General features: G+C 48.0%; 1 protein-coding gene across 6 annotated transcripts in view; it reads right to left on the bottom strand.

Annotated features, from left to right (window-relative positions):
* The window catches only part of PAICS (phosphoribosylaminoimidazole carboxylase and phosphoribosylaminoimidazolesuccinocarboxamide synthase), a 174268-nt gene that overhangs the window by 97093 nt on the left and 64722 nt on the right, over positions 1-12453 (bottom strand). Inside the window, exons 1-2 of one of the 6 annotated variants that reach the window (XM_077477441.1) lie at positions 2080-2204; positions 1934-1973 (exon numbers count right to left, since the gene is read on the bottom strand). The exons of 3 other annotated variants lie outside the window; for them this stretch is intronic. In XM_077477441.1, the coding sequence (XP_077333567.1) occupies positions 1934-1949 (16 nt within the window). In that variant the 5' untranslated portion in view covers positions 1950-1973; positions 2080-2204. Of the gene's footprint in view, positions 1-1933; positions 1974-2079; positions 2205-12453 lie in introns of those variants that run through there. 2 more of the 6 variants (XM_077477442.1, XM_077477437.1) reach the window with 2 other exon arrangements.

Raw genomic sequence — 12453 nt, forward strand, 5'->3', positions numbered from 1 at the left:
TTATTTGATCAACTTCTGTTCATGTCCCCAACTTAGCTAGGGATTTTGCAGCTGTGGTGGAAACTCTGCACATGCTCAGTTTTCAGCGAGTTTCTATGCTAAGCATTTCCTCCCTATCACATTTGAGCAGTCCATGTGACTATAAAGTCACTCGTGGGCGTATACACACACTGGTAAATGAAAGCCCACACCCTCCCACCGAGGGGGGGTTGATATATTTTGATGGAGGCTTCTCCTCCCCCTTATTCTAAGGCAATGAAAGAGCTGGGTCATGCGACAGCAATATATCAATTAGAAAAAAGGTATTTAGATTTTTTTTTTGTTTTGTTAATTTAAATAATTACAGTGCCATCATCTATATACAAAAATAGAAGGGACAATGTAAGTTAAAAACCGTGCGTTTAGTATAACTTTAAAGTCAATTTATTAAAGAACACACATTGGTTATCACCCGCCAGTAGGCAGTCTGTATTTTAGCAAAGGACAAAATAACAACGAGGAGAACTTTGCACTGTCTGGTAAGTTAAAAGTATACAATGTATCCGTGTGGAAATGTTCTGCCCTGAGCTCAGGAATGAAGATAAAGTGTAACATTTCACCATAGGGAGATCATTCTGTGAATGAAAGCAGCCTAGAATGTTTCAGTTTCATAGTATTTCAGTGTGCATGTATTTCTTCCTCTGGTGCAGTGTTAGCAGGTAAAAAGAAAATTGTGCAAACACACCAAATTAAAGTAATATTTATTGCAAACAAATATGTAACCCTTTTGCTAAACTAATTATTTTTTTTCCTTTAGTGAACTACTTTTGAGATAAACACTGTACGAGTTATCTTAACTCTAAAACGTATGCAGTATTTATCTCAGTGGATTGACCCCTTTCACACAGACAATCCGATCCAGGCAGACCCTCCAGTCTCTATGGAGCGGCAGATGTCAGCGGACACAATTCTTCTGACAACCACCTCCATGTGATCCAGTCCACCAAAACAGATACATGGGGACCTATTTCCCAGCTGTCTGGAATGGGATGGAAACAGACAAGCAGTCAGTTTCCAATCAGATTTCCCCCATAGATGAGAGTGGGCTGTGTCCGCTCTGTATAGCGGAGACGGACCGGTCACCCACCTGCTCTGTTGGGGATCAGCAGAGATATCCTGCTGAGACAGCAGATCTCACTTTACAGGTCACCCCCATTTTTTGGGCCTTAAGGCAGCTGCCGAGAGTCTAACCAATTCCCATAGCAAGCTGCAGTGCCCCCTGAGAGCCCTCACTGTGATGCAAAACCTACAACAGAGCCCCCTAGCTGGTCGCTCAGCCTCCAACCACCCATATTGCCCCCTAATGTCCTTTTCTCCTTACCCCTTACAGGGCCACCAAGTCTGTAGGAGTCCCCACAACCCCCTCCCCAGTGACACCAGACTATATGCACATGTTTTGTATTCCTGCACTTTACTCTAGGTTCACATATGTGCTTGGAGGGGGTCAAGTCCCAACAGCCACCCCCCCAGACAGTAGAAAACAGCAGGGTTTTGCATAGTGTTGCAGCATCATGTGGTTCAGTGTTTCCTTGCAGGTACAGCGGTACATTTACTAAACAGACTGAAGCATCTGATCTGCACATGGAAACACACATACCCTGAGTGTGAGTATGGGCTTTATTCATGGTCAGGGTATGGAAGTCCTGGAAGAAAGCACTGGTCAGGTGTCAGAAGACTGATAACCTCTGATCTACATGACAAGATAAGACAGAAGAAAGGAACCTGGCACCAATCCTCAGGGAACACAGAGCTATGAAGTCAGCTCATCTGCTGCCCACACATGGAGGAGGCAGGCTGGCAGAGCAGTGTGATCAGGAAAGGGGGAGGGGAGGGCACAGGAGGAAATCACATGACCAGTGTGTACAGAACACACAACACGTGTTCATCTACTCACCGGAGACCGCTTCCATCTTCACCCAGGTGTACGCTTCTCCCTGCAATGACAACACAGCGTCACAACACAGATCTATATACCGCCTCCTCTACTAATCACTTCACACACAGTGTGCCCCCCAGGCCGGAGCACAAGTATATTATTACCTCGCCTCACGTCCGTACAGCAAGACCACCGCTCACCAATAGGCACAGAGCGCTGGGGAACAGAGTCAGACTAGTAAGGAAGGGCTCTGCCTCCCGCCCCCTCAGCCTGTCCAATCCGAGGATCAGTAAGGACTAACACTGTCCCCGCCCCCTCCGTCTGTCCAATCCTAGAACCAGTAAGAAAAGTCTTCTTTCCCGCCCCCTTACACCTGCCCAATCTCAGCGCCCCTCTCCGTGCTGACATCAGAGGACAGCAGTGCTGATGCTGGTGGGGGATTCAGAAGTCTTCTTGGGTTATATGGCGGGAGAAGTGTGTAGAGCTGTCAGTAGAAGCCCCAGCACACTCTTCAGGGGGGAGGGACACAGAAGGTGTGCGGAGTTATACGTCAGGGACCGTTCACATCGGCCCTGATTTACTAAGCGCTGAGGAAACTTCGGGAAAATCAGTGCAAAGTGCTTCAAGACAACTCTATTGCTTCATTAAAGTGCTGTAAAACATGTCCCCCAATGCACAGCAATCATTATACCACAGTGTATTACATTTTATTTCAATGTGAACCCAGTCTGAAATCCAATGGGATTTCTTCACACGTGGCAGTGCAGACATGTAAATGAGCCCTCAGAAAGCAGCCCCAGCCTGAGAGGAGGAGTCAGCATGCTGCACAGAAGGATCCTTAAAGTGGAGTTGCCCCCCAAAAAATAAAACTACTTAAAATTCTTTAAAAAAATCAAAAAAAAATAATTGGCAAAAAAAAAATTTTTTATTCACCTCTAAATACCGGTTGCTAGGGGGTCCCTCGTAGTCTGCCTTCTTCATTGCCCGGGCTGGTGACATCACTTCCCCTCGCGCCGCACATTCACCTGGGACCTGTCACGTGTCCCAGGTGACTGTACGGCGTATCACGGCGCCCTGCGCCGCTCGCGCATGCGCAGTGGGTGCCCGGCTGTGAAGCCACAGCCGGGTGCCCACAGTATGCATGACGGCGCCGCGAGTGGAGCGGGGAGCGAGGGGGGGGCTTCGTTCCCCCGCATCGCTGGAACCCGGGACAGGTAAGTGTCCGATTATTAAAAGCCAGCAGCTGCAGTATTTGTAGCTGCTGACTTTTAATTTTTTTTTTTTAGGGGGTACCCCACTTTAAAGGGTTAGTTCACCTTTACAGAAAAAAAATGAGGGAACACTGCACTGGCCACCCACCCACTGTACTTACCTCTAGGGGTTGCTGAGCCATCCTCACCCCAAAGCCGCTCCAGTGGTCTAAGAATTAGAAATCTCCATCATTCCCTATGTACGCCTCCAGGACAGACCAGATCAATTCTCACTGGTCAGCACAATCCAATCAGAATTGATCTGGTCCATGCCTGAAGCATCTAGCCCTTGTTCACCTTTTGGCTAAGATCAAGTGTAGTATCTGTTCTTATCAGTTACCAATAGGTGGCGCTTGCTTCCGTCCCTGTTCTACGGCGAGGTGGAGCAGGGGTGGCGGTTGCTATGCAAAGCCTGTTGGTGTAAAGGTGACCCGGAGCAGTTTGTAGCCGAAAGGGAAGCCTTCTGATGGGGGCGGAGAACCACTGGTCGAAGCCAGGGGAGGGGACCCTGGCCTTCTGGCTTGGATTGTGACAGCTTTAGCTCCAGTCAGTTTTTCGGGAGGGAACGTTTAGCTCTCCTGTTCCAGCAGGGGGGCGGCCAGTACCTTTCGAATGTAATTAGGTAGGAGTGACGGGAGTGAGGGTGTGACCTGATGGCAAAGGGTCTCACCAAGCTCCTCGATCTTCATGCCTTTCTGGCTGGGGTGGGGGCTGTCGTGGTCTGGGCTGGAGCGTCGGGGATGCTTCTGTTGAAAAGCCCATGGTGATGTGCCCCTGGAGTGGCAGTCCAGGGGTGCCTTATTTCACTGTGCTTTGCACGCTGATATTTGGCACCTAGGTCACGTCACCAGATACACGCTTTTTTACACCTGCCTCTAGGGCCCGGCCTTTTGGCTAGGACCAGAGGAATTTTTGATTCCTGGCCGGAGGGCCTGGTCATTGTATTGCACAATGGCCACCTTTTCACTCTCCTCTTCACTATCCCTTTCCTCACTTTTTATTTATTTTATTTGTGTGTGTTTTGTCACGTTTGTCACTGCACGTGTGATGAGTAGGGTGTCGGTCCTCAGACCAATCCTGAAAGTCTTTGGGAGGGCGGACATAGGCCTTTTGGCTTGGTCCAATCTCCATTGGGGGGGCCTACCTTCGGGGAAGCCCCCATAGTACCAAGTACCTAGGAGGTTCTGTTTCGGCAGTCCTCCCAGGGAAAGGAGGTCTCCCGGTTTCGGCTGGGAGACCACTGATGAGTCTGGTACCTCAGTCCCCGTCTGGAGCCTAACGCCCCGGGGGATCAGGGTATGGTCCTTCCTTGTGGAGGACATCAGACACCCGTCTGCACTTTTTAGTGTTTCACTCTTTATGTGTGTGCACTTTTTTTATGCACCGGGTGGAAGTTTTTTGGGTGTGTTTTGCACGCCATGGGCTTTTTAAAAAATAAATAAATCTAGCCCTTGTTCACACTGAGGACGGGTTTGAAATCCTGCGAGTTCAGCTGAACTCAGGATTTCAAACCGGTGTTCTGCAGAGAAAGTTCCCCCTGGTGGATAATGACCCCTCCTGTACTGCGCAGGCGCAGTATGAACTACAACGGAGCCGCCGAAAATAGCCAAAGATGAACACCTGTGAGTCAGCTGTACATGGCGCCTGTAAACAGGGCCCCTCGCCACACTTCGGGCACAGTCTCACTGCGCTCAGCATATTAATATTTTAACTCTGCCCACTTGGATGGTGGGTCTTGAACCTGGACTCAGGGCAGAATGTAGTTACGCAGGAGCCCTGTAAAGCTGACGATCAGCTGTTCATCTTCGGAGACTTTCGGCGCCTCCTTAGTAGTTTGTACTGCGCCTGTGCAGTACAGGGGGGTCCTTATCTGCCGGGGGAACTTTCTTGGCAAGACACCGGCATTTCAGTGCGAGTTTGGGGGCAATTTGAGAGACGTGTGTGCGGGTTCATGCACAGATGTCTATTGAAATTGCCTCCAAAGTCGTCAAAAGTAGTGCAGGAACTACTTTTAGGAACCAGTACGGTGCCGCAAAGTCAGCTACGCACCAATTTGGACAGTCCTGTTGCCGGAAATAGGCTCTGATTTGGCATGTAATTTGAAGTGTCAAATCGGCCCGATGTAAACGTGAACTAAAAGTGATTGTAAACAATCACCTTATAATACAACCCATTCAGTTTATGGGGAACGTTCACAACATATATTCATGGAAACTGATGGGAAAACTGCGCAGATTTCACTTGCAGAGACATCAGTGTACCACAGTTTTCTTGCACGTTGACATCAGTTTTTATGCATATTAGTTATGTGCCATATTCACACCAATGTTGGTGTCACGCCAGTTCTTTTCCCTGTGCATAAGGCTGGGTTCACACTGATGCGCATTGGATGTGTTTTTTCCGCATCCAATTTGCATATCAGGAGATTATGACCAGCTCTCAATGGAGCTGGTTCACACATCTCTGGGGTGGCCATGGTCCAAATTGCAGGGGGTCCTGTGCGTCTTTTAGTCCGCTTCAGGTGCAAATTCAGCCAAAAATTCAGACCTGATTCACACCAGAAATGGTGAACAGGGATGCCTGGCAGCTATTGTGAACCCAGCTTTAAACTGCATACACGTTGCAGATTCCTGCACAGAAAAAATCTGCATGCTGTGCTGTGAACAGGGCACATAGGGAACCACGTTTTTTTTTTTTTTTTAAAGAATGGTGTCACTTTTATTCCTATTACAAGGATTGTAAACATCCCTTGTAATAGAAAAAAAAAAAAAAGCATGACAGGACCTCTTAAATATGAGATCTGGGGGTCAAAAAGATCTCAGATCTCATATTTACACTAAAATGCAAAAAAAAAGAGCTATGGGCGGAAGTGATGTTTTGATGTCGCTTCCTCCCTGCAGTGTCATGGAGATGGGTGGCCATCTTCCCCTCACTTGTCTCCATGTACCGTCAGTGAGAGGACCGGATCACCTCCGCCGCTGCCAACGGCTCCAGTAGTTTCCAGCATGGTGGTACCTTTGCAAGGGGGTACTTAACTTTTATGGAAAATGTTATATAACGTTTCAAAAGACGAGTCTATAGCAGCTTCAGTGGCTGTACAGGCATTAGCCGTGGAGGGTTGAAGCCAGTCATGAACACTGACTAGTTGTGACTCTAAATAATAGAGATAAAAATTAGGAAACGCTAGAACCGTTACATGGGTCAGTAATTTCAGGACTTACAGTGCTATTCTGGGGGCGATGCCAGAGAAACCTTGTGCAAATTACATCAATCTGTTTGACTTTACAGAGAGAATTAGCCACAGCTTAAAAGAATTTTGGTAGATAAATCATTTTAAGCAGATTAACTCTACCCCACTGTCTGGTCTACTATACCCACATACAGAGAGATACATTCTTCTATAGTAAGGCCCAGGGGCAGACTGACAACTCATGGGGCCCCCTTGGTCCCCACACTCAAGCCACACCTGCACAGGGAGACACGGGGGAAGGGAGAGCACACAGGGGGACATGGGGGGGGGGGCACACAGTGGGACACTGGAGGGGGGAGAGCACACAGGGGGACACTGGAGGGGGGAGAGCACACACACAGGGGTACACTGTGGGGGGGGACTGGAGGGAGAACACACACACACACACACACAGGGGGACACTGGAAGGAGAACACACACACACAGGGGGACACTGGAGAAAGAACACACACAGGGAGACACTGGAGTGGGAATGCACACACTCAGGGGGACACTGGAGGGAGAATGCACACACACAGGGGGACACTGGGGGGAGAACACACACAGGGGGACACTGGAGGGAGAACATACACAGGGGGACACGCACACAGGGACACACACACACAGGGGGACACATACAGGGGGCCACACACATGGGGGACATGCACACATAGGTGACACACACAGGGGGACACACACACACACACACAGGAGGACACTGTGGGGTGGGGTGGGGGTACCCGGAGCACATACATCTGTACCCCTCCCCATCACGTGGCGGCCCTGGTGTCTCAGCTTCACTCATCGGTGACTGCTGATAACAATACTGCTAATAGCGCACTGCTCCTCCCGGCCCCTCCACTCTTCTCGTCCGTCCCAGGTGATGTCACGACGCTTACAGTACAAGCACCTGGGACAGAGGGGAGGGAAGGAGAGGCCAGCGGGGAGCAGTGCCCCGTTAGCAGTATTATTATCGGCATCACGGGATGTGATACAGCCGTTGCAAGTGGCCTCTAATGTGGCTGAGACCGGGCCCCTAATGGCCTTGGGCGAGTGACCGACTGGTCAGTCCGCCACCTGGTGAGGCCTCGTATGGAAGAAAATGTACAAATGCGAACAGGCAGCAGCTCTATGGCCAAAGCAAATAATAATGGGGTAATGGACACCCCTGATAATGGAGAAAGCAGCTGAAGCAAAAGTTTTTACGTGAACTCCGGGCTACCAGGTTGGTATATAATAGTCATATCTAAGCTATCATCTGAGGAGGAAAGCCTTCGAGCTGCAGTACACGAAACAGGCCACTCTACACTCTCGAAAGGCTTATAAGTATCTAAGGCCTGGTTCACACCTATGCGTGTTTCAGTTTATTTTAAGTTTTGGAGAAATGCACTGCAGTCCATTTAACATGGTTTCCTATGGGTCAAGTTCACATCTGTGCATTTTCTACCTGTGCGTTTTTTTTTTTTGAATGGGTGAGGAACTTTTTTTCATGCATCAGGTTGTGTTTTTGGTTCCATTGACTTTCATGGAAATGCAGTGGAATGCATAAAAAAATGCAGTGCTTGTGTTTTTTATGCATTTCTCCTGTGTTCTTGCTGGTTTTTCCTGGAGCCAACAGACACCTCCCAAAAACATAAAACACATCAAAAACACATGCAAAAAAACACAAAACACACCCAAAAAATGCATCAACTGCAACCTGCATAGATGTGAACTAGGCCTAGGTCGACAATGGCTCGCATGCCTGAGTGCTCATGAGGGTATTGTAAGTTGTGAAAGAGCCTCCGAATAGTCATTTTGGTAGATCTTCCAGGAATAAATCCCCCCTGATCACTCTTCACTAAACGTGCAACCACTTTATTCAAATGTTAGCGAGAACTTTAGCCAAGATCTTAACATTAACCACTTAAGGACCGAGCCTCTTTTTGAGATGTGTTGTTTACATGTTAAAAACATTTTTTTTGCTAGAAAATTACTTAGAACCCCCAAACATTATACTTTTTTTTTCCTAACACCCTAGAGAATAAAATGGCGGTCGTTGCAATACTTTCTGTCACACAGTATTTGTGCAGTGGTCTTACAAGCGCACTTTTTTTGGAAAAAATACACTTTTTTTAATTATAAAATAAGACAATAAACTTAGCCCATTTTTTTAAAATTGTGAAAGATAAGGTTATGCTGAGTAAATTGATACCCGTGTCATGCTTCAAAATTGCACTCACTCGTGGAATGGGGAAAAATTTTACCCTTAAAAATCTCCATCTCCTAGAGGAGGTCTAGAGCTATAATTATTGCTCTCGGTCTACCGATCGCGGCGATACCTCACATGTGTGGTTTGAACACCGTTTTCATATGCGGGAGATACTCACGTATGTGTTCGCTTCTGCACACGAGCTTAGCGGGATGGGGCGTGTTTAAAAAAAAAAAGTATTTTACCTTTTATTTTTACACTGCTTTTAAAAAAACAACAACATTGTGTCACTTTTATTCCTATTACCAGGAATGTAAACATCCCTTGTAATAGAAAAAAAAAGCATGACAGGACCTCTTAAATATGAGATCTGGGGTCAAAAAGACCTCAGATCTCATATTTACACTTAAATGCAATAAAAAACAAAAAAACAAAAAGGGCCCTTTAAGAGCTATAGGCAGAAGTGACGTTATGACCGCATTGTTATGGAGACGGGTGGGGGCCATCTTCCCCTCACTCGTCTCCATGCCCAGCAAGGGTGAAGATCCGATTGCCTCCGCTGCTGCCGACAGCTCCGGTAAGTGGCGGAGGGCAGCGGAGTGCGGCAGGAGGGGGGGGGGGCGTCTCCCGTTGCCGATAAAAATGAGCTTTCGGCAAATCCGCTGCAGAGACCACTATTATCGGAAACCGGACCATCAGCCGAGCAAGAGGACCCTGGGGTTATGGCAACTAGCTGCTGCCATAACAATGATATCCCCCTTCAAAATAAGGATGTATATCGGCGTGCGGCGGTCTGGAAGTGGTTAACATTGATTAACGAGATGGGTCTGTAGGAATCACATAGGTCGATCCTTGTGCTACTTTAGGATAGGAACGATTAACTTCTCCCTCAAAGAGGAGGAAGGATGCCCTCCTCCAAGACCACAGTAAAGTTCCTGAGAAGATATGGATTTAATAAATGTTTAAATGCAGCATACCATTCGTCTGGGAAACCATCCAGGCCTGGTGTTTTATGAGAAGGCAACCGTGAAATCACAAACTCTATCGCATCAGTAGAGATAGCCGCATCTAGTCCTTGGCTCCAGTGAGGAGACAGCAAATGGTGAGAAATGTGTGCCAAATATTTGGATAAGAGATCATCCGGATATTGTGCAGTACTGGCATTCAAAGAACAAAAGGACATGAGGGCATCCAGAGCCTCATGGGGTGAGGTGCTAAGTTGGCCAGTGGAGGTCCGTATGTGAGGGATAGGAGGTAGGGAAATACCTCTATCCTCCAGAAAGGGTTTGGCTAAATGTGCTAGACGACGACTAGGCTTATTGCAAAGCTCAAAAATGTTTTGGGTAGTGTATAGCATTTTCTTTTTAGTGAAATCTAAGAAATCAAAGCTCAGGGGGGCATGGCTACGGCATACACGAGTGAAGATGTGCTTTCCCTGAGCTCCAGGAGACCCGCACTTCTTTCAGCCAGAACGGCAGCTTACCCGGGGAGATTGACACACCAAAATATGCCACTGAAGCGCAAGACATCTCACAGCCACAGCGGACCCCTCAAGGCCACTCCGAATCGCTGGACAACTTTTTTGCTGGGACCCACAGAGGAATGGCAAGTACATCCAAGGTGGAGCCTGGCGGCCATGCTGCCAGGGCTGCCTCCCCCATCAGCTCCCCTCACATGCCTTTGCTGTCACTGCCTCCCCCCTCCTCTCCCTCCGGCTCTGACAGCTTAGAAAGACACACAAATGGAGGTGATGCCTGGGGGGATAGACACATTCCTTCACACATTCTCTCCCTCCCCACTAAGGCTGATTTGGAGCAGTTTGCCCACAGAGTGGAGGCTCTGAGACAGGACATTGAGGCCCTGCAGGCGGACACAGTGCATCTAGGGGGTGGAGTGGGGGCCCTGGAGATGCAGTGGGATGAGACTACTCCTACCCTGCATGCCCTTACTGACCAATGCAAAATGCAGGACCGCAGGCTTCAGGCCCTGCTGGACCAAATGGACAATTTAGAAAACAGGAGCCGCAGGGTTAATATACGCATTAGGGGTCTACCAGAAGCCAGGGGCCCGAGGGATATCATACCCACCCTGCAAGGGGTCTTTAAGCAAATACTAGGCTGCCAGGCGCCTGAGCACAATGCGGCCCCCTTCTGAAGATCCTGATAAGCCAAGAGACATTATCTGTAAACTACACAAATGCTCTCTTAATGAGCGCATCGTAAATCAAGTCCGAGGAGTCAAACGTGGATTTTGATGGAGCCAAATTAACCTTCTTCCCAGACCTCTCCAGATGCACGCTCATGCAACACCTTGCTCTCAAGCCATTGCTGGCGGCTTTACAAGATGCACAATTGCTCTACAGATGGGACTTCCCGTTTAGCCTCTCCGCCGCTAAGGATGGCAAACAGTTAACCCTGTAATGCAAAACTGACCTACCCCGATTTCTGGAATCCCTTGGATTGCCTCAGTTGGACATTCCAGACTGGAAGGCATCGCCAGAGATACCTCTCCCCACCCGCCCTGGAACCGTGGCAATCAAGCCGCCGCAGAAGCCGCCGAGAAACCAGAAGGGACCCCCATGGTCAAACACCCCATCCTCACTCCCCACTGGACCTTACCTGAGCTCCCCTAGCTGCTGTATCCCCATGCCTTACCACTTCCGCCCAGTAGGTCAACTCCTTGGAGTTATGTTCCCTTTTTGGGAAGTGGCGCTGCTCGCTGGCTCTCACTGTCTCCTTGTCCTGAGGGGAGAATGGAGGCTCCCGACCAGCAGCAAAGCTGCACTTTGTACCCCTTCTCCCCCCTGCTAACAGCCTGATGGTTCTGCCTTGTGACCTTTCACCATGGCAGCCTTGAAAGTCATGTCATACAATGTGCATGGCCTGGGATCTCCATCAAAATGCAGTAAGCTGTGGCTTGAGATGAAACACATGGGGCACACATCTTTTTGCAGAAAACACACTTCCTCACTGACTCGGTCCCCCGCCTCCCCACTTTTGTTTTTACCTACGTTTGTTGTAGAAAATAACACTTTATTAGTAAGCATAACTTTATCTAATGCCAAATTAAATATATATCCAAATGATTTTTCATACCATAAACTGTAGAGGGGGCAGGTGTCAGCTAGTTGTAAAGGAAAGGAAGACATATTTGCCCATAGCAAATAAAACAGTTTTTGTTTTCCGACTGCTAGGGTATGCGCACATGCCCATTTTCATCAACACAAATAACAGCAATGCAAATTTATTGCCGTTTTTAATCCTTTTTAATAATTTTAATCTTTAATTCTTCTTTTAAACAATGCTTCTATATTTCATTCAGTCTTCATTTTTTTTTCAATCCTTTTTTCTAGCTGCTTTTTTTCATTGGAAGATGCACAAACCTAAAAAATAAAATAAAAAATAAAATAAAAATAAATAAATAAAGATGGATTAAAAAAGGAATGAAAATGGAGACCTGCTTTCCATTTGTAGGGGCCAGCAGGACAAAAACTGCAGTATGCTGCAGTTTTAAGATATGACAGAAAATGCAATGTACCAAAAACAAAAACAAATGGTTAACATTTAATGGGGTTCCACCCTAAAGTGGAACTTCCGCTGATCGGAACCCTCCCCCCCTCCGGTGTCACAATTGGCACCTTTCAGGGGGGAGGGGGGTGCAGATACCTGTCAAAGACAGGTATTTACACCCACTTCCGGGCATAGACTCCCACGGGAGTCTATGCCTCTTCCTGTCCCTGCGCGCTGTCTGCTGGGACACACACGGGTCCCAGAGACAGGGCGGACAATTCCTATTGCGCTGCGCGACTCGCGCATGCGCAGTAGGGAACCGGGAAGTGAAGCCGCTTCGCTTTACTTCCTGATTCCCT

This window comes from Lithobates pipiens, unplaced genomic scaffold (genome assembly GCF_037356315.1).
Source record: "Lithobates pipiens isolate NorthernLeopardFrog02 unplaced genomic scaffold, aLitPip1_a1.2 Scaffold_13, whole genome shotgun sequence".
In the NCBI taxonomy this organism is placed as follows: domain Eukaryota; kingdom Metazoa; phylum Chordata; class Amphibia; order Anura; family Ranidae; genus Lithobates; species Lithobates pipiens.